The sequence below is a fragment of the Phalangium opilio genome, unplaced genomic scaffold, assembly GCF_054372755.1.
Source record: "Phalangium opilio isolate 3A_F unplaced genomic scaffold, DU_Popi_V2 ptg000540l_1, whole genome shotgun sequence".
NCBI lineage: Eukaryota > Metazoa > Arthropoda > Arachnida > Opiliones > Phalangiidae > Phalangium > Phalangium opilio.
In genome coordinates, this window is record NW_028324244.1 from 763,183 (window position 1) to 787,033 (window position 23,851).

Below are 23,851 nucleotides of genomic sequence, written 5' to 3' on the forward strand. Positions count from 1 at the left end.
TTCAGACTCGACTATAATCTTAAGCTCAAGTCGGTACGTTCATTTCCCTATCAGAGGTTACAGCAGACGACTTAAAATGAGTAGCATTTTTGAACCAAAACTTCTGAATACTAAAATAGCCGAATCCAAAGTGTCAAATATGGTGTCAGAAATCCTAAAACTTTTCATCTATCGTCTGCTAGAAGCGTTACTCACTCGATCACGCGTTAGTAACGCGTAATAGCACTCTATTATAGCTATGGCTGAAGAACAGGCGCTAACGAGGTGGCGCCATCTCGACACTGACTGCCAGACGAAACTGAAATTTTTCAAACTAAACCTGTGGCGAATTTTTTACGTAATGGTTGACACGTGACAAATTAATTAAGCGAGAAAAGCGACTTCAGCGACGTAAACTTAAGATATTAGTCTAACGTAACCGTCTGAATGGACCTTAATCCATACAGTAATTCCCAAGAAAAAAGTTTTTAGTTTACTTTATTCCAACATAAATGCAAAATTCATTTGGGGGTCCGGACATAAAATACGCCTTTAAGCCACGACGAAGAAGAAAAAAATAAAATATCCAGCAATAGCAATCCCTTCGCAATGAAAATGTTTCAAATATATTTCTTCGAATCACTGAGCAATTCGGTAAAGGAGCGTACACTTAAATTTAGGGCAAAAAGAAATAGTAGCCCGGCCGCCACCATAGAAATAAACGTTTGCTTATTTTTTTTCTTCGTAAAATATAAAAACAAGAAAAATAAAATAAAAAACTTAAGAAAAATCCAAGAGATAGAAAAAGAAAAAAGTTGAAAAATCGAAAAATTAATCGACCTTGCGCAAATAAAGATGTTCCTAAGTTTCTTAAACTAAAACTCAAGGGACCGGACACTACTCAAGGAGATAACATCCATTTGGAAAATTTTCTAAGGAAAATTAATGGCTTTACAAAAAAAAAATTGCAAGCAACTTTCGGACCACTTGGTCAATTCTCGAATATATACAGAGTCCATTTTTAACGGTTCGTTTAGCCGGATCTCCATTTTGCTTTGGGAGAAAAATATTTTAAGAAAGCTAAGCTTTTGAAGATTTTAATCGAGTTATACCATAGCTTACGAGTCCATTATCGTCTAGTAAAAATTGAGAGGAAGGAAGATGGGCTCAAATTTGGTAATAAACCCTTGGTAAAGTAAACAAATAAATAAATAGATAGATACGAATTACAACTGAAACGACGCAAAAAAAATCGTATATTTGTTTATCGCTCATATTACTAATTATACAGCGATAAAACTAATATTATTAAACCGATTAAGTGCGCGAGATGAGAAGCATGAAAAACCAAATATAGCGTTACGCGCACCTAATTATGATTTTACGCATGGATTATCGCCACACAAAGTTTCATTATATCATCAATTTCCATTCTTGGTTTAGTAGCAAATTAACAAAAAATTATCAACAAAAAAATTTATATATTTTGACCAATTTATAAATCAGTTTTGATACACGAATTTAATAAACTTTACAACTCCTAAAATAAGACTTTTAAAAGCGACCATGACCTCTTACGCCCAATTAATTCAAGACCCTACGAGGGTAACTTTATCCAGCGCCACTCTCATCGATCATTTCTATACTTCACATCCCAATAACATTAAATATACCACTGTAATCCCCAATGGCGCGTCAGACCACGATGTCATTCTTGCAATCCGGAAAAAATCATGCCCACGTCCAAAAAAAATAATGTCTAAAATTCGAAATATGAGAAATGTTAAGTTCGATAAGCTAATAGAGTCTTTAACGCTTGATTTAAAAAAGATCAATACTACTGATGTTAACGAAGCAGTATCACATCTGAACGAGTGTCTACTTTCAAATATTAATTGTTATATGCCTATTATTCATTATCGGAAATATATTAATTCCCCCCCATGGTTATCAAATGATATTAAACACGCGATGCACCTCCGTGACATTGAGAAAAAGAAATCTTATAACGATCCCTCAAGGATTGTAACCTACCGTATCCTAAGGAATTCCGTCACTGCCAGAGTTAAAAACGCTAAAAACAATTATTTTAAGAACCACCTCCAGCCGTCAAACCCAAAAACTATGTGGAAAAACCTTAAACCTTATATTAAATGTAAGAATCACACTATAACTGCCTTAAAAACCAACGATACTGATACTGTACTTACAGATAATAATCAAATGGCTGATCTCTTTAATAATCATTTTACGCATAACCAGGCCATAATAAGTGCTTCCCCCGATATCTCTTTAACTTGTCAATTTGATTATCCCCAATTTGATTTCACTGAAATAACTGAAGGTGCTGTATTCGACATCATAAAAAAATTACCCAATAGCAAAGCTATAGGCACTGACGGTATCTCTACAACGTTTTTAAAGGGAACTGCAATCCTAATAGCCCCTATTCTATGTAGAATTCTTAACTCGTCACTCACTTCTGGGGTTTTTCCCGATATCTGGAAGGAGGCTAAAATAATTCCATTATTTAAGTCAGGCGATCCTCTAATGTTAAACAACTATAGAGGCATTTCAATACTTCAGAGCACTTCTAAGATCCTTGAAAAGTGGGTACATACCCAGTTAATGAATTATATTATTGAGAACAAACACTTTTACAAGATGCAATCAGGCTTTATACCAGGTCATTCTACAATAACCGGCACTCTTAACTTACACGAACGAATACTTAATGGCTTAGAGGAAGGTAAATTCGTAGGTGTTGTTTTTATCGACTTAAGTAAGGCATTTGATTGCGTTAACCATACTATACTTTTAAAAACTCTTGAAGACTCAAATTTGAGCCAAAATGTAATCAATTGGTTCCGCTCTTATTTGGCGAATCGTAGACAACAAGTTTATCTTAGTGGATATTCCTCCCCTTTTGAACGCATTCGGTCTGGGGTTCCCCAGGGAAGCATTCTTGGACCCTTACTTTTCAATTTATATACTAAGAATAACCACGCGTCGGTTAAGGAAGCAGCTCTATTAGAGTATGCAGACGACGAATCACTAATAAACTCTAACTACAATATCGGATCCCTAATATCAAGCCTTGAATCCGATATTAATAAGCTCAAGGAAGCATTACAAAAAATTGGATTATTACTTAATGTTAAAAAAACTGTTTTCATGGTTTTTTCGCCATCACGTAAAACAAAGTCTGAGGCTAAAGACATTAAATCCTTAGGCAATACCAATATTTTAAGAGTGTCAGAAGTTAAATACTTAGGCATCTATTTTGATGAAGACTTTTCTTGGCTACCACATATAACTTACACTTGTAAAAAAATTAGAAAACGTATCTGGTTATTACATCCTTTAATTTGTGCTCTGGACAGGAAAAGCTTGTGTATTCTGTATAAGACTTTAATTCAACCCCTTTTTGATTACATGGATATATTTTACGCCACTGCTAATAAAGCTAGTTTAAGGCCGCTACAAGTCCTACAAAATAGCTGTGCGAAACGTATTCTCCACAAAGGCAAACGGGACTCAGCAACCGATGCCAGGGCAGAATTAGGTTGGCTAGAATTACAAGCCCGATATAAATTACACCTTGCTATCATGATGTTTAATGTCATAAAGAAATATACTCCAGATTATGTTCTTGACCACTTTGATAGGGCTTGTAATGGCCCTAAAACATATCGAACAAGAGGCAGCACACATAAATTATATGTAGAGTCCTCCAAAAGTACTTTTAATCGTAAGAGTGTCAAAACTAGAGGTGTGGCTTTATGGAATGAACTCCCTAACACACTTAAAGATTCAGCCACAATATCAATATTCAAAAAAGAAATGTTAAACGCGTTAACAATATAATTAACTGTTTGTATTTTTTCCATCATTTGAACCCACAATGTAATTAATTTAATAAGGGACTCCCTCGTAAAACAGAACTCGTTCTGAACGGGAATATCCTATCAATAAAGCTTTTTTATTATTATTATTATTATTATTAAAAACTTCACTTTAATCTATTTCAGCCACACCAAGACTGTCTAACGCATCTGATTCAATACAATCAAAGGCAGGGGGAAAGGAGAAAACGAGATACGGGGTAATGACGTGATTATAGCGTCTTTCCTTTCAACAATCCCTTCATCTCAATACTACATTACCTCATAACAAACGAACAAAGAGACCGGTACTGTTCGATTTCCTGACGCAAAATAATCGTCCTTCACACGTGGCTAACCCTAATTTAAGTCTTATACATATACCTTTACGCCAAGAAATAAAAACAATGCAGACGTAATACGTACTAAAGTTAGCGATAAAAGGGGAAGGAAGGGGGATGGTGGTTATGGTAGTAGTAGTAGTAGTAAGGTTTCTTTTTGCCACGTTAGTATATAGAAAAGCTGTCGGTCCAGGAGATCACGCGTGGATTCAGACGAATCGGGTAGGTATTAGCCGGGAATCTTGCTTGACGGAAAGATACGGTGGAGAGATGAAAAGGCAATGGCGCGAAGATTTACCGCCAAAAACCAACCAGAGAAGGAAGAGGAAGAAGAAGATATGAAAAAAAGGAAAAAACCAATTTCCGGAACACGTGCGAGACGGAACGCGTGGCGCGTGCAGCTCAGAGCGAGAGAGCGCGCGCGATTTTCGCGCCAAAAGTAATTGACACCCTCTATAATCTTTCCTTCTCCTTCCCATTGCACTCGAGTTAGAAATTTAAGTGAAGGTTATATTCCCTTTGAAAGATAATAATCAAGGTATCATAAAAAAGATAATTTCTCGGAACTAGCGGTGCTATATTCGTTAAATTAGGGCGCCTAAAAACAAAACGAGATTTCCGACTATACTGTACCATATTACCCCGCTATATCACGTGAGATAATCTCCCCAATACACAGGTATCGATGTTATTTAACATAAAAACCTGTATTGGAAAACCTGGGGAAAGAGACTCGAGTTAAAGAAATTAAAAATTCCAAGTAAGATATTTCAATACGTCCTTGAGTTTTATCCCCCCCCTAATAATTTTCACCCAAAGGTTTCTAAAGCGAGGGTTAAATCACCTGTGGAAAATGGTACGCAAACTAAGAGGAAAACCTTTAAAAAGTAACCTACCCCTCTTTAAAGACCCCCTTTATAAGTTATATCCAACTATTATGAAACAAGACAAGATATTCCTTTTCAAATGTCTCAAAATGGGTCAAAGAAACTCGTTACTAAAGTGGAAACTGGCTGGATACATTGATGGTTAAGTTAGGCCTTGGAGGATGCGAATTTTATAACCTCGTATTTTTAACAAACTGAAAAGGAAATTAGCGTATAGCGCGCCGTTGTCTCATCTCAAGACAGGTATAACATTTTAAAAACATGCTTCTCCTGATGGCGGTACTAGTTGGTGGTACAAGATTTCGGTTTAAAAATATCACTATACAAGTTAAAGTCTATATTTAGAATTAAATTATACACCTGGAAAAAATAGAACTTGTTTTCGAGTTACAAAATTGAACTTGTAGAACTGGTATATGATACGTTGTTAATATGTAAATTATGCAACTATATTTTGACATTTTACAGTTATCCGTTAAGTCTGCGAATTCCATGGACTACAATTAAGACATTACAGAGAACAGTGATATATTAATTGATATTACTCATTAATATTTAATTGCTAATTACATCCCCGCCACCAGGAATTGTTCAGGACCTGTATCACAATTTTTCACGATAAACAAACATTTAGTGATGTTTTATTTAAAAACTAAAATTAAATATAAATAATTTTCATTTGAGGTATCGTTACCGTTCTCGGAATTCACTAAAGTATGAGATTAACGATGACACAACACAACACGAAAAAAAAAAATATTCAGGTTTAGGGAAACAATCAAACGTAACTTTTCCTTTCCGTGAAAAAAAAAAATAAATAAAAAACCTAACCAACTACCTGAAGCCACCCTACACATCACCTGGTCATTTGTAAACAATAGGATTTTTACGTGTGTACGGGAAATTGTCTGTATATTAAAAAAAAGCACTACATAGCCGGAAAAACTTACGACAAACATATCCTTATCCATGACGAAGAAGTTTAATAAATTGTTTAAATTCCAAATTGGTACTTGACTCATCTTAATAAAACCTGTACTATTAATAAAACATAGTTGCGGGAATTCACCCAGTTATTAGACGTTTATCCTACAAAAATTCCATACTTTTACACAAAATAACATAAGGAAATCACGTGACATCTTGAAATAACAGGAAATAAACGAACTCTTACAAACAAGGGAGAGTAGCTAAGCCTAATTTTAAAAGAAGGTAACGTTAAGCCTATTTTTACAGGAAGTAAAATTTAAGCCTTGTCTTAATTAGGGCAATGTAATAACTATATAGTAATAGTAATTTTGTCCCAAATTACCTAAGTCCTATTAAAAATTAAGCCTAATTAGAAGCCTACATTTAGGTCTTAAAACCTTAAGCCTATTTTTCCAGTAAGTGAAATTTAAGCCTTGTCTTAATTAGGGCAATGCATCTAAGTATATAGTAGGCATTTTGTACCAAATTACCTAAGTCTTATTAAAATTTAAGCCTAATTAGGTGAAGCCTGCATTTAGGCCTAAAACCTTAAGCCTATTTTTCGGAACTTGAGTATAATGAAACAAAAAAACCGGAGTTTGGGAAGAACAGTAGAAAAAAACCCGGCGCAAAAAGGGGAGTGAGTATTCAGCGTCAGCCTGAGAGCGCGTTAAACGAATTAGGCAAAGGGAGAGAAACTGTACGAGAAAGGGAGAAGTCAGAGGTCACTTTTAATTAGTCCGTTCCACCCTAGTAGTAAACCCCGGGACCACGTACGTCAAGTAAGGAGCCGTCTAGCGTGGAAATGATCATGGAAGTAACGTTACGTAACTAGTACGTGAGGGGCACCCAATAGCGCAGAAAAAAAAGTCCTGAGACGGGAGACTGGTGGAGTCTGGGAGAATTAAATGGCGTGGGAGGTAGGTTGTTGGGAAAAGGGCATTTACTTCTTCCAATTGATCACCCCTTTATTGTAACCTCCAGAGTATAGAGAAGAGCTTCCCTTAAAAAAAAAGGAGAGAGAGAGGAGGAAACCAACCATTCCACTGCGGCTCTTTAGTCCTTAACGGTCATCGATGACCTGAACAAATTGGAAAGTCATTTTCGTGATAGCAGTATACATTTCCGCGCCATAATCGCAACCAGGTGGGGTAAATTCCTATTACTGACCTTTCTTCTACTATACCTCTAAAGGTGAAACATCACATAATTACGCCCAAGAAAGACCACCAATTTCGACATGGTTCGTACAAGTTTATTGGAATGAAATTCCCTGACTTTTCCAGGTTTTCCCTGACTAAAGTCCACAAATTTCCCTGACCATTTGCAATGACGTTCATGGCGAACATATATGAAAATTCACTCGAATCACTTTGGCACGAGTTGCTACTGTTATAAAAATAAGCCAACTATTTCGTTTAAATTTGACTTTAAGTAAATCATAAATAATTGTGAATTTGGGACTCTGGTAAAATCACAGACAACACATTTTCTGGTCACCCTGACACTGTTATCCAGACTTTCCCTCTAATATATTTTTCCCTGACCTTTCAAGTCCATTTTCAATTTCCCTGACTTTTCCAGGTCGTGTACGAACCAGGGTTGGAAATAAGACAGGTTTACAAGTCCAAAACCAGTTTATTAATTGCTCGGACCAGTTTATTTATTCCAAAACCTGGGGTCAGTGGTCCAAGAGACCACTTTATTAATTATCGTTTTTGGAAAAAATAGACGGTGGGACCAGTTTAATAATTCGGGGTTCCTTATTAGAATTTTTCAAGCTCAACACATTTTCTACCAATTTTACTCTTATGTAGTTAGTACTCCTTGGCTACAGCTTCCCTACAAAAGTTTTGTAGTCTATTGACTATTGATCTTGACTAGGGTCTATTCTAGAATGAGTCTCTTGTAGTCGACAGCCTAGACGATAGTCAGTACTAGTTGTCAGTAGTTGCATTAGGCAGTAGTGTATGGTCACATTACAGGATTTTGATCTGGCTTACTGATAGCGAGAAAAGGTATTGCCACCAAATTTATGTAAAATGCAATAAGGACTAAGGATAGTTCAGAAAAGGATTCAGAACTTCAAATATCATTAGACATGTTGATTGATATTTAGTGGCAACTAGTTGGAAAATTGTGATAAGAAATAAAAGTTAACTATTTTTAATTTTCATACGCTACTTTTACTGTCTTTACGTGCTTTTTATTCGCACCATTTTAGAAATTTAATTTATAGTGGGACCGGTAAAATAGTAATTAATGCGAGGGTCACTGGTCCCAAGGACCAGTTTAATAATTCCAACATGAGGGGTCACTGGTCCCGAGGACCACTAACCAAATTCACCTTATTTCCAACCCTGGTACGAACCCTGTTCGAAACATCGACAAATTCCCCCAAAGACGTGAAAGTACAGTCAGATAAACTATAGCTCTGATAATCAGAAGATAATTCTTTAGAAAAACAATAATAAAAGCAAGGAGAAAACAATGTTTACGTATATTGCTGCGGTTTCTTTATTATTCTGGATAGCCTCCAGTTTTTGGCGCGGATTGGGGGAAAAATAAAGCGAGAGCAACAAAAAGGAAAATCGGAATAAATGAATAAGCAACTAACTAAGGAAAAAGGCGTAAGGAAAAAGCAAGAACTGAGAGAACAAGCCGAGGATAAAAATCGATTGAAAGTATGACCCAGTAACAAATTCCTTTCGTATATACCTTCTCAAAACGGACCCTGAGGAAGCCCTCCATGGTAATATTTTCGGAAGGAAGATAGCCGAGATGATTAGCTTATCAAAACGTAAATATTCAATCTCGGTTGAAAATTATTAAGCTTGTACGTAACGTGAAAGCCATAATTGATTTACTTAATGTAATCATAAGTTTATAAGTTATATGTTACTACCATAAGTATGACACTACCTATATACTTCGTAATGCTACATAGAGACTTACAGCTCGAGTTAGTTCTGGCAGAAAGAACGACAAGCGAGAATTGAAGTACTACACTCGAATGGTTAATTAGTTTTGCAGGACTTCCATCTAGCTCCTATTTAGTCTGCATTACTAAGCCTTTGTCAGCGCCTCACCAAGCGTCTTCGCTTTACCCAGAATCTATGACCTACCTCATTCACTTCAAAATTACAAGCTCCAGTTTCTATGTTATCAGTGACAAACTTATGACCAACATATCTTACGAACTTATGATAATAATGCAATGTAATACTTCTTATAATTAATTTGGTAAATTTAGATCATTTGAAAACAACGCAATACCGAAGTCTCCATTGTCGCTACAGTATTCTGTACATACAATATATATATATATAAAAAACCCAGGTAATTTAAGCCTGCACCCTCAAAAATAAGTCCTCGATATTGATTTCCTTCTAAAGAAAAGACGAATGAAACACCCAGCGCGACCAAAATAAAAAAATAAAAAGAAACCGAGATGGTATCTCTCTCTTGTCGAAAATACCCAAAACACAAAAGGCTGAAACTATACAACACACACACAAAGTACCTTTCGGATTATTTGTCAAAGATTGATGCGAGAAAATCCCTACTACCGCACGATTCACGGATAGCGGAAGAAGAAAAACCACCTTAAAGCGCTTCCCAAAAAAACAAGGAAAATAACTCAGAAATCAGCTATATACTAAGTAAGGACGATACGATGCAGTATAGGAGGAGATACCATAGGGAGAAAAACAACCAATCACGCGAGAGATTCACGATGTATATACCTGGGATATTGGGGACTAAGTTATATAGTCTCGCGACAAACCACACTAACCCTTTCCAGGAAGAATGCATTGCTTACATACACGCCGGTGTAGTTAACTCTCCTACCCCTTTTTTACACGTTACAAATATAAACGCTTCGCCGCGAGTGTCCCTAGATGAGATTTTTTCCGAAGATGCGATGGAGAAACATTGAGAGAGAGAGAAGAGATACAACAGGGATGGTGCAAATATATAGTAACTCCAAAATAATTCCACACACAAATTTTTTCATTCAAAAATTTCCCTGTTAAATTTAATATAATCACTCTATAGATTAAAACCAGAATGTTGTGTTTAAATTTTATTTAATTTTAATTCCAGACTCTCTTCCCCCCCCCCAAAGTTTCCCAGGTCACGTGGTATAAATTCCTTCGGCATAACAATCAAAATGTAATTGAGACAGAGATAGAGAATGAGGTTTACGCGGTGTTGAACACTTCGATTGGAATGCGGCGTTATATTGGAACCAGCACCACCAAAAAGGGGAGGGGGGATGAAGAGAAGCATTAAGTCTACTTGGACTCTCCTATTAGACCCAAGCCAGAGTCTATTATTCTCTAAGGTATATCCGGTAAGGCCGTTTGGGAAATTAACGAAAAAATCGGGGTAAAGGTTGGTGAGAGGGGAAGTAGTTCCGGAAGTCGATAAACGTGAAGTTACACATGCATTTTTCTAACATCTCGCATAGGATAATCAAATACCTAAATATTTTGGAGAGACATACTATAATAACTTCGGAATTATTTACTTTTAATAAATGCCACAACCTAAAGGGGGGTGTTTTTGGGTGCGAAAAAAAAAATATCCCAGCTCTTTAGTATCTTACTTCGTAGGCATTCCAGGGTCTTAATTTCTCTTTCTGGGTAACAAAGTATAGTATAAGAATAGAGCTATAATATAAGTCTGTACTAGTTAACGAAGCGGAGAAAAAGTAAAGACGTGACTCCCCAAGATCTTGGTAGGCTTCGAATAGAACTCGTCAGCGCGAGAACAAAAGGGATTTACCTTTGGGACTTGGTAATACTGAGAGGGAGAGGAAATTAATTTATAAAAACTTCGAAGAAAAAACAACACTATACAAAACGGTCGTTTACCGGTAAATAAATGAACTGTCAATTGAGAGGTAATTAATTACCAGCTAAATTCGTCGTAGAAAACTAATTACAATCAGTAATTAAACGGAGTATAAGAAACAAATTTAAATGACCTGGTTTAGAGTTATTCGCGTTAAATCTAGCGTAAACTTTAAAAGGGAAACACGTGAGCCCGGGCATTTTGGGCGGTTTTTTATCCGAGCCCGGGGATTTTGGGCGGTTTTTTTAGTTTGAGTCCGGACTAAGGATAAAACCAAATTAATAAAGAAATAATCACGAGAAATCACATTTAAATATTTGGAATGACGCTAAATCCATAATCATTAATCTCGTGTCATGAAATCCCACCTTTAGAATTAAAAACAAAACAGTACAATGAATTTCAAGGCGACTTCCACCTCAAAAGTTTGCCAACTCATCGCAAATCAAAATCGAAATAAAGAACAGATAAAAATGGTTAATTTTGCTACAGCATCTATTGTTTGAACTTAAACAGAAATTATGCATTGAAAACATGGCTTCCTCTACATTAGACTATACATTACGTGTTCCAAAGAATAATGTACCCATAATCCACAGCCCAGTATCATACCCCAAGGTAGTACAGGCGAACCAATCTGTATTGTTGAAAAGCATAAGGAATATAATGGAAACGTGCTAAAGTGTAGGAAATGAAAGATCAAGGAGCCCGACAGTGAACCAAGCATTCTTCTCTTCATCTCACTCTCCCCCCTTCACTCAAAGGACTCATAGAAACTTGAATACGTCTGAGAGGACGATATCTTTTCAAAGAGCCTTTTAAAAGTTTCTCCCTTCACCCTCCTTACGACTCTAATTGAAAATTGAACCGATAGCAGCAGCTCGCACCGACCGATTTAAATGCAATTAAGGAAAACCTGACGTGAGGCCCGAGATATTTTAGCAAAACCATCCAGGAGTAATCTTACTTAAAAGACTTCACCCGCACCTTCTTTCTTCCAAGTATTGGACCACTATTCTCATATACATCTATATGTCTATATTAAAGTGAAGAATCTTAAGGAGCAAGGTGGAAATAATGCCTTATTCCATAGATCTACGTATAAATGATGCAATCTAAGTTTACCCAACTGGTAAATGTGGGTTTTAAGTAGTTTTAGACAACCATAATTTAAAGTGTACTTATTGAAATAGTGATTCAACGTGCAAGTGGGTTTTAGTGGCGGGAATCATATACTAACGAGTGGTTTTTGGCGGGAGATGAGCACGTGTTTGCGGGGTTCATACAACTTTGGGAAAACCGATTTCCCTGATATTTCCAGGTGTTTTGATATATTTCCCTGATTTTTCCAGGTGCAAGAAGGCCTAGTAACTACGGGATTGGTTACCTTTGGTCGGAGCAACCTCTTCAGAGCACAACTTACTCTAGCCTCACAAATTTCCCTGATTTTCCTAACTTTAAGTAAACAATTTTAAATTTCCTTGAGTTCTCCCTGAATTTTTAGCCAACAATTTATTGCCTTTATTTTTCCAGGTTCTGCAGGTTTGTATTAACCCTGGTTTTTTTTGAGAGAGAATGTTACTTCAAAATATTGACTTCAAGTACTTCGTAAACGTTTCAAGCCACATTTAATATGGCTTTAAAGCAACTTACGGTTGGATCATGCACCCAACCTATATAAAATACAATTCCAATACCGTATAGAAGAGAAATTTCTAAATTTCATTCGCGATGTACCGAATTAATAGAGAGAAAGTTAAGAAAGGAGAAAAGAGAGCTAAAATCAATCGCATTAGAAATTCACATGGGCCAGGCTTCCACTCCATTCACCCATACCTTACGTACAAAACTAAAAGCAAACCCCGTATAGGCAATCGATATCGGAGTATAGAATTTAAATTTCAAAGAGAAGAGAATCCCAAATATTCTTCCGTAGACCCGGAAGAAAAAAATTCCCAAATTGATATAAAAAAAGAGGGGCTTCACTCGGTTTCTAAGAGAAACCCCCCCCCCCTTAAAATGATGATTTTTCATCCTTCTAAAGGTTCAGAAAGGTAGGTATGATGATGTAAAATTGATCTACCGCGGTAGCTATTTTCCGTAGCCAAATTGGGCTGGAAAATTGGTCAATTGTGCTAAATATTAATATCAAGCTGCAGGCGGCATCAGTTTACTTGGGATTCTGCATAGGAAACCATGAGAGATATTGTCCGATGCCGTAGACGTATTTAAGGGTTAAAAAAATATGCCAAAGCCAGCTAGCAAACAGTGGAAGTCTCTAGAAGACTACTTACTGACGTATCCGCACGTCACATAATCATTAGGGATAATGTTTAGCATCATTAAATAAGAAATAAACCATCAAAATAATGGGTATTCAATATAGAGTCTAGACTCTTCGGGGCTACTATCAATAATCGATTATGGCTTTGGGAATTCTATAGAGATTAGACTGATAAATATTTATCAAGAAGGAAAATACATTACTGAAAATAGGTCAAAATTGCACGAAGATCTTTGAATGGGGTAGACTAAAAGCAAAATCAGTTGAAATTTACACATTTTAAGGTTAGATTCTAATTATATTGATTATTGAAGTGGGGTGGCGTAGCGGTTAGCGCTGTCGCCTCGCAGCAATAGGATTCCGGGTTCGATCCCGGACTGTGGCACCGGCTGAAAATCTGGGAACAAATCCTTCTGCGTAGAGTTTGCAAGTTCTCTCCCCGCTTGTTAAAAGGAGTTTTCCTCCGCGGTCTAACCCGGTTTCTCCCTTCCACCAAAACTTGCAGAGGTTAACGGTAATAGTTAGTATAGGGCGCTGTAGGTTAGCTGTGGCACCCTCTAAGCATTGTAAAGAGACCCACCTGTAAACAAGCCACAGGCTTAGTGTGGAAATCCCTTCATAGACAAAGCCTAGATTATTATTAAAGTTTCGATTTTATAATTTAAATCTCTTACCAACACATACGCCATAATTTTAAATACATTACAGTTAAAGCATCCCCACAAAATTAGAATGAAAATAAATAATTTTTTGAAATGTAACCGTAATAAAACCCATCCGTTTCTTTAAACTTTCTTCCCAAAACTCCCTTCATTCGAAGAAAAATCATAAATAGAAAAACTACAATCCGAAGTTAGGCAAGGTAATCCTAACCACCTCACGTATAACCAACCAGATTGCCATAGAAATTATTATTTTAAGGCATAACATACATAAAGAAGCTCTGGCCGTATATTCCATACCCATTTCACCCTCTCCAAATCGTTGCGTAGAAGACTTAGCATCCCGCTCTTCTTTCTTTCCCTATCCAGCAGATTCATCGGTGAAGCGTGGTTCAGATCCGATTAGGCTATTACCCCCAAAAAAAGAAATCGAGAAAGAGAGTCCAGCGAAAGGGGAAAGAAAAAACGAAGAGGAATATATAAATTCTAGCATTTCGGAGTATACAGTTTCACTCTCTCTAGTGCGTGGATCACGTGGGATTTAGTACATTATAACGCGAATAGCGAGCAAGCTAGTATAGTTTTAAACGATAATCTGGCGAAATTTGGACCAGGGCAGTGAATTATTCCAAAATTCACGTGGAAATGGAGCAAATTCACGCCGAGTTACAGAAGCCGAAAAGGAGATTAGACCAGCAAGAGTAAAATATGGCCCTAGATATTGGGTCCGCGCCCGTAACAACCTAATGTTTATTGTTTGCGTATGGATAGATTCTTTTCAGTTTTTCCGCTTTCTCTCCCAAAAAGAGAGAAGAGAGAGAGAGAAACGAGGAAGTAACATTATGGATATTTTTCCACCCGACCCTACATACCCAATCCCAGGAACATTTTCTTTTAGCTAGATACATTCGTTTTCCTTTATTTCTCTCAAACTGAATAAAGGATGTTCGGATTTGGACATATATAGCTTTGAAGGATGGTTCAAGGTGCCATACAAAGATGGTTTCTGGACGAAAGTACATTGGGCGTGGAATTGAGGTATCGGCTAAGGTTAGTTGGGGTCTTTAACAATATGATTCGTTGAAATCCCCCCACCCCTTCCATTTTAGTTTCAGCTAATCTAATTCACACCTTAAGTTGTTCCGCCTGACCAAAGATGGCCGGTCTCTCTTCTCCTCTAAGTGTTTCACCAGCTTCTGTTTTTTCTATCTTTTCTTTTTCAAGAAGAAAATATTCAATTCAACCTTTTTTTTCTGCAGAATTTTCAGGGTGAGATAAACACGTAAGAAATAGGGGCGAAAGGGGGAAGCGGAGGTTGTAATGGCGATCTATTACCCATAGACATCTCGGAACAAAATAGCTTTACGATTATAGCAGTGGCAAGAATAATAAATGGTCCGCAGTGCGCCGTTGGCTGGCTGCTGCTAGGGCACCCTGCCCGACCTTTCTTCCACGCAATTCTTTCTTTACATTCCAATCGTAAGATTATACCGCGTACAAAGACAATACTACACAACGATCCCCAATTCCAAATACATTCCTCTACACTCGAGAAGCTATAGTAATATAATTCCCTTCATTGCATACTCAACTTGGAAAAGGTGAATACCATTTTCTTTTTCAACCATTCTTGTGGATTTTCTTCTTCTTCTTTTGACCTTTTTCTATTTCTCTAATATATATATATATTTGGACAAGCACGTTCTCGCACGAGGGGTTGGATACTCGCGGGTATAAACCGTGAATAAGGGATATTTGAAGAATCAAAATTAAGCGAGTGTCCCACCCCTTGGGCACTAACTTATAACAACACGTGCAAATTATTTTGTATATATAAAAATTACTATTAATTTTTGCTTTTGAACTAAAACCTATGCGATTATCCCTTTTTGTCAATATTAAAGTATGTTTAAAATACTTCTTAGAAGTGATATCTAGTTTATTAGGGAGAAGGTATAAATTCGCCCCACATTTATAATATAGCTTTATCTCCAGTCCAAACGTAGGCCCGGAGTTAATCCCCGCTGCCTCTAAATTACAACCAGCCAGCATCTCATTGGTTCTTGAAAACTCACGTCAGCACGACGCGAATGATGAAAATTACAGTCATATTTTCCGACTGAGGAGAGGCGAAAGCCGCGAAATAGCCCGGCCTTCTTTTACGTCCCCCCTTGTATTTTGAAAGGGGGACTTGGACTATGGCGAGCGCGAATACTTAGGCATCTTACACTTTCTCCCTAATAAACTAGATATCACTTCTTGATATTTCTAAGGTCAGAAATCCACAGAATATCAACACTAACTAAACCTCGATTATTTAAATATTAATATCGGAGTCTATATCTTATAAAAACAAAACCAAAATAACCTCAACTCCGGGAACATAATACAAAGAAAAAACACAAAAACAGCTATTTTTATCGTTAAAATCCCAGATGATTGCACGATTTTTTCGCTACTGGGAAGAAAACAAGGAATAAATATTCAAAGAGATTTCTTCTCTTCAATCTACGTACAATAGTTTTGCGAGAAACTCCCAGAAAGAAAAACCCAGAAGCGAATAAATAAAAGTACACCGGAATATGTATTTTTGGCCCAAAACAAAAATCCCCGAGATTGTAGCCTAAAGCGTCAAATAAAACAAAAACATAAGTTTCCTACACACCCTGAAAAATACAGAAATAAAAAACCAAAGAAAATTCAAGATGAAACTTTTCCAGAAAGAGTTTAACTCTGATAATCGGGGATACTCCAGATTGGGTGAGGAGTCCAATCTGAGAGTTTAATAAATTTTATAATCGGGGATACTCCAGATTGGGTGAGGAGTCCAATCTGAGAGTTTAATAAATTTTATAATCGGGGATACTCCAGATTGGGTGAGGAGTCCAATCGGAGAGTTCAATAAATTTTATAATCGGGGATACTCCAGATTGGGTGAGGAGTCCAATCTGAGAGTTTAATAAATTTTATAATCGGGGATACTCCAGATTGGGTGAGGAGTCCAATCTGAGAGTTTAATTAATTTTATAATCGGGGATACTCCAGATTGGGTGAGGAGTCCAATCTGAGAGTTTAATTAATTTTATAATCGGGGATACTCCAGATTGGGTGAGGAGTCCAATCTGAGAGTTTAATTAATTTTATAATCGGGGATACTCCAGATTGGGTGAGGAGTCCAATCTGAGAGTTTAATAAATTTTATAATCGGGGATACTCCAGATTGGGTGAGGAGTCCAATCTGAGAGTTTAATTAATTTTATAATCGGGGATACTCCAGATTGGGTGAGGAGTCCAATCTGAGAGTTTAATTAATTTTATAATCGGGGATACTCCAGATTGGGTGAGGAGTCCAACCTGAGACTTTTTGATTCATTTCATTATCACTGCAGTTAGTTTGACCCAAGTAAAGTTACTGGCAACCCTGATTAAAGTTAAGATCCGGTGAGAGGAAATTTTTCTAGCCTCCTTAGCGCAAACTATCTATATAACAATTAAGCTATGGTCAAAAACTTCAGTAGAAAGTCAAGCCTAACGAAGTTTCTTTAAAAAAAAAATCAGAGTTTGAACGATCGGATAAAAGAAACTTTAGGTCCCTTTGGGTGCATTTAAGAGAATAGAGTCAAAAGATCCAGCTTTCTTTAAGGATAAAGGTATAAAAAGCCTGAAGAGTAACCATAAGATTTTTCAAAGCTGACTCTGCTATTCTCAAAAAAAAAAAAAAAAAAAAAAAAAAAAAAAAAAAACCCTTTCCAACTCGAAAGAAAGTAAGAAAACTAACCTATAAGAGTAGATTTTTATACCAGATTTCAAAATTCACTTAAAAAGGGATCCTCCAAGGACCTATATGGATAAAGGGAGAAAGGTTAAAGGTCACCGACCCTATATAACCCGGGTCTTTAAGAAAAAGGGAGGTAAATTAAAGTACGAAAAAAGAAAAAGAAATCTAAGGAATCCTAACCTAAAGTTTTTTATTTTTAGGATTTTTTCTCCAAAAAAAATCTTTAATAAGTCACTGACCGATTAAGTATTGCTGTGTATTTCAATCCGTTTTAATGGTATTTTTTATCTCAATCGAAATTAAATCAAGCCTGAAGTGAAGAAGCGATTCAGGATGGAATAACACCTTTAAAAAGGCATTAATTCAAAGCAAAGGGAAAGTGAAATTGTCAAATATTTTTTCGTTAGTTGTCTTTGGAATTTAGCAAAGTATCAATTAAATTCAGGTATTAAATTGTTTCGAATTCTAACCCCTTTAGGTATGTTTATAAATTTTGGAAAAAAAAAAGAAAAAACTTAAGGCCCATTCAGACAGACTAAAGTCTTAAGTTCCCGTTGGTCGCCAAGTTACTGAAGAAAAGGCGGTAAAGAGGTGGATTAATCTCCACATTCTCTACCCGTGAACGAATCTTTCACGTATAGTCGTTGACACGTGTCAAATTAAGTGAGCAAAAAGACTCCACCAACATGAACGTAAGATTTTATTCTACAGTCTGAACGGGCCTTTAAACGTCGTCACGAGAACAGAATTTTAATGATATTCGTCGCAAATTTCTATAAAGAAAAAAAAAAAAAACAAGTGGAAGTTGCATATAGGAAGGGGCTGTAAAGCTAAAAGGGCGGGAAAAATTACAGGAAAGCAGGATTTTAGCGGGAATTCGGTTCGCGAGCTTGCATGGCGCGAGATTGTTGGAGAAAAGTTGTATAATTTATAGGTCTAGTCCAATAGACCATTTCGACTTAACGGGCGGTACCATATCTCACTTCTTTCACTAATTAAAACTGTCAAAGCCAGATGGGGATACCGCACGCGGTTTATATCGAAAATGTCCATCAATCGAAGCACGAGCTCGTTGGTTCACGTGCTAGACACGCGTAAAGAGGCGCCTTTTTTTGGCGGATTGAGATGGAATACCGGTAAGAGAGGACCTTATTAACGTAGCTGTATATACTGATCGCGTGAGGTCAAGTTCATTTTGAAATCAAGGTAAAATATCATTTTAAAATGTTACCCGAGAAATGTATATTTTGTGAAATTTATATAAAGAGAAACAGAAGTATCTAGATCAAACCCTTCTCTTGTCCAATGGCCAGAGATGAAGGTAAGACTTTTTGCAGAAAAAGGGTCAACTGTCAAAAAGTCCTGTTTCTCTCAAAAATATGACGTGTATATTAAAGTAACACTCAGGAATACATACAGCTACTAGGAATCATTGTGCTACATACATTTTCACTCGGATTTTGTAGGAAGACCTAGACTAATCATTATGTATGACGAATTTTACCTATCAAGCTGCGCATTGCACCTCTCTTTAAGGGAGTATAAAGTTAAAATAAGGGCTGAATTAAGTCTGAATTGGCACAAGTTTACAAAAAACATAGTCTTTTTAAAACAGCCATAAAAACCAGAGATGCCTAAACAATAGAGAAAAAGGGGCGTTACAAAACATACGTATATATATATATACTAAATTTCCGGAATAATATAGAGGTACGTGGAAATTTCATCAAAACCCTATTACAAAAGCTTTGATAAAATAAAATAATAAAAATTAAATACCGAAAATTTCTAATAAAATGAATCAAACGAATGAAGAATAAAATTCAGTTTTCATATTAAAATTCAAATATTTCTAAAGCCTATTTTCGGTCTACCAAACACTCAATTATCCCCCAACGTCATAAAACAATAAAATGGAATATTTTCCTGTATAATACCTCTAATAAAACAAAACATTATATCGGGCATTCGGCAAACAAAATGCTTTAGGCGGTCCAAAATTACAAAAAAAAAAAAACTATAAAAAGGGGGATTCCATAAAAACCAAATCAATTACGTACAGAGAAAGAAACGACTGTACTACCCACCGACATACTAAAGGACACGCAACTAACCTAAAAGAATTATCGCTCTCTATTCTTCTTTTAGAGAGTGGTAAGTAATTTCTTAACCCTATATAATTTAGTGTCATCACAAATCCAAGATGAAAAAAGGGGGGGGGGGAAGAGAATAGGAGTTACACGTTGGGTCATATATATATATAGTTCCGGCTCAAATTATTGCAGAAACTTTAAAGAGATAGTGGCATAACGATAAATTCGCACTGAACCTAAACCTAACCGTATTTTTAAATAGATAGCGCGCGAACAAGTGTTGCCAGTCATTTGTGACTCGTGCAATTCAACTACTACTACTATCCCCCTTTAGTGCACAGAATATTTTTCACCCATCCTTTAGCTAAAAGAAATGACGTGGAAATACAAATTTTCATCGTTCCTCAAATGTGTCAAAAACTTTTTGAAAAGTTACACAAAAAGCCCAAGATTAAAAGACATCCATTGTGTTTAAACTAAAAACCCATCGCGGTAAATCTCCTAAAATTAAATTAATTTTAAATTAAAGTCCCTGTCAAATTACAAATATATCAAAATGTAGGCGGTTAGTCGGTTACCCTTGTAATAAAATTTAAACTTTCCTTTTGCCGCTCCGTAATTATAAAACAAAAAAAATCCACAGTAATATTAATTATATTAATTATTTTACACCACTTTTAATTAAAAGCCTCGTTAGAAAAAAATTACGTAACAGCGTAACCCATCCCCCCAAAAGAAATTCATCACCCTATCGTTAATTGCGCAATAATTTAATCACCAAAATGGCGACAATTACAACGAAAGAATTTTACGAAAATTAATTTCATCTTGGTAGCGAATAGCAATTCTTTTTTATATAATAATATAAAACCAGGGCCCCGGATAATAAAATTTGAGAAAAGACAATAGGTATATTTAATGGTTTTCCACAATCGCAAATAAGCATTGTCTAAAAAATAAAAAACCCTTGGTCTACCCAAGGTCATTTTAAACTACAACAAAGTTCAAAGGTTATATCGTCATTTTCTTTTAAATTTATTATTCCCAGAGAGGGGAGGGGGAGGGGATCAGTATCCCAAAACTGATGACGTATAATAAATGTACGCGTAAAAACACTCGCTAATGGCGCACTTACCTAATTAAATTTAAATCGCATTTAAAGTCCCAGTAATGAGATAGCAACACGTACAGTTATTAACCCAATTGGCAATTATATATTATCGCAAACAAAATAACGTTGGGGGAAAAAAAGAGCCTTGAACTGAAATACTAATTTAGTTTGAAAAAAATTTAAAAAAACAAATGCGCTTGCTTATTTAAATAATGAAAATAAAAAAGATATATGCGAACAGGGCTTCTTAGAAAAACCGTTTCTTATTAACGGGTTGGTTAGGCAAGCGCCAAAATATGCATCAATGCGCGTAGAATGTTTTAAAGGTGTTGCGAAATACCTCCATTCATCATAGGCCTTAATTATTCGCTTTAAATATATATATTATATTATAATTTAATATTAAATAAACATTCAAGTTTAGAAAACTATAGTAATTACACATTTTAGCGTAACTTAAAACTAAAAGTATTGCATTAAAGTTTTCCATTAAATTAAAAATAAAAATAATAACAAATAAAATCGAAGATTCTTATGAATAAATAAGGCCTACCGTATTACACAACCCCTTTAAAAATGCGCAGTTGAAAGAGCTTGAATAGCAAGCTAAACAAGCCAGACTTCAAAAAGAATGAAAACATTTGACCCACGTTAAAAAAAAAATTAAAATACAGGTACCTATACCTAAAGAACTAAATTTCGTTAAACTAGTTGCAATATTTCTCATAATATAATTTCAGTTAAAAAAAAAAACACACCAAAATTCGCTAAGTAACTTAACAGCTGTTTTAAGACCTATTTTAGGCCTAAAAAATAAAAATGTAAGGGCCCTAAAAAGAAATTCAAGAGTACTATGATCCTTTGAAGGGGGGGGGGAGGAAGGCGAAATGGGGAGAATTTTCTTACGTCACTTGTCACCCAGTAAGACGTACCCGGCCCATTCCCCTATATTTTACTTTCCTGGAAATGGTCCAAATTGAGCAAGGGGGTGGTCGAAAAAACCCTAAACAAAATCGACCCATGTTTTACCCTCACCCTCGCAAAGTAACAAGGAGCGTGGCGCACTCCTGTAAGTCAAGTTTTGGGGCGACAAAGTTCGAGGGGAATCCTTGGACTTTTGAGTCATAGACATTTTACCTTAAAAATTGGCCTACTGAATTTTGAGCGCATCGCGTAAATTATTAAATGACTAATCGTAATACCGCTTCAGGCTTTTCAAAAAAGAAGGGGCAAAGTTTTCCACCGGTTTCCTACAAATATTTCTCCCCCCCCCACTACTCCCCTTCCCGGAGGGGGAAAATCTAATGAAGCCATGCACGGCATCAAAATTGGATTTTTAACCTTGAAGGTTAAAATTTATAGAAGATACGCGTTATTTATAAATATTAGGGTTAAGATTAAGGATTTGGGAAATCTTAACCGTTGAAATATCACTACTTTCGCGTGATGTAATGAGATTGGGGATGCGTAATCAACGTGACCCCGTAGTTGTCATTAAAAATAATAGCCTATTTTGAAGTGTAATACCCCTAACTTCACCCATCGCGATCCCTAACCCCAATTCCGCCTAAAACAAGCGCCAAGGCTTAAGTTGAACGTGTCACAGTTGTACTTACGAAATAATAAACGTTATAAAAATCAGTAAAATTCTGACTCACCAGTTTGGTGAACTAGAAACCAGCAAGACAGTAGAAGCAACGTAGACACGTTCCATAAGCGGACGGTGTTTCTTGAAGCATTTAGCCAAAGGTGTTGAACTTTCCATCTTGCGAAACGAATGATCTTCTTGGAACGTGGTGGTTTCGGTTGCAGACAATGTCTGGGTGGTTCGGGTAGCCGCGCCATTAACCTTCGATGAATAGATATATCGGAGACGGTGTTATTACAGTTGGCCGAATTTTTTCCCTCCACGTTAGGCTCCATAACCAAAACGCGTCAAAAACACCGGGTTCACGCGCACAACCTACGTCACTTCGTGGTCTATTTTCGATTTTCGTTGATTTACCGTCAAAGATCGTAAAGAAACGACACGCGAATAAAACAGTCGATCGGAAACCGTTTAAAGTTCAAATATCGAGCCCCTTTCCGGTTTTTGACACCAAAAATCTTGCACTTTTGGGGGGTTACACGGCGGCAGGGGGGAGGGACGAGCACAAAATCCAAAACGAGTGATGTGTGGTCTTAACAACGGCCCAAACGAGTTGAAACGCGTAATCACGGTGTTAATTATCACCAATCACAATCGGATGATGACAAAGAATTGATGTTGATAGACACCGACATGGATTAATGTTTAAAATTAATTTTTTAGCTATAATTTATGGCAGAACGGACGAGGCTTAGGTACTAACCCCGGCAGCGGTTTATTTTCGAGCTCCGTCGCTCGCGATCGCCGCGGATCGTGCCAATGACTTCTCTACGTTACCAAAACGTTACGACAGGCTGCCGGCACCGGTCTCGCTCCTGTCTATCAGCGCCACCTAGGAAAAGAATGAGCAACTGTAAATTGCCATCTATCGTGTATTTTCAAAACTAAAACTAAAAAAAGAAAAAAAAGCGCGCCAAGAATGCAACTAAATGTAAAATTGACTCGTAAATTCTAAAATAATTGCCTAAATTGACACGAGTGACTAAAAGTGCGCCTCTTTCAGGGGTAGAAAGAAACTAATATAACAATATTGTGGAAAATGTGACACTAAACAAGCTAATTACCAATAATTTCGAGGTTAAAACATATCCAATTTCGTAAAATTTTTGTAAAAGGCGGAAATTTATTCAGTTGATCTTTATAATATCAAAAACGGGAGCACATTTAGCGCCTCATGTTGCACCTGACCTGCCAGGCACTATGCCTAGTTTCAACATCACTAATTTTGCTAAATTCTACAATAGGGAGCTCACAGTTCTGACCCTGAAACGTCACACCCTTCTATCTCTAACGGTAGGAATTGAGATGATACAAATTATCTAATTCCATCGTTGATTTCCTCCACCATAACTTAT

At 36.5% G+C, this 23,851-nt stretch overlaps 1 protein-coding gene across 3 annotated transcripts in view; it reads right to left on the reverse strand.

Annotated features, from left to right (window-relative positions):
- LOC149588522 (tyrosine-protein phosphatase 69D-like) overlaps positions 1 to 23,365 on the reverse strand; it is a 318,777-nt gene extending 295,412 nt beyond the window's left edge. For all 3 annotated transcript variants that reach the window (XR_016379951.1, XM_089862436.1, XM_089862435.1), the window contains exon 1: positions 22,507 to 23,365. Coding sequence is in view for 2 of the 3 variants with exons in the window: in XM_089862436.1 (XP_089718562.1) it covers positions 22,507 to 22,771 (265 nt within the window). In the remaining variant the exon portion in view is untranslated. The remainder of the gene's footprint in view (positions 1 to 22,506) is intronic.
- Between the last annotated feature and the right edge of the window lie 486 nt (positions 23,366 to 23,851).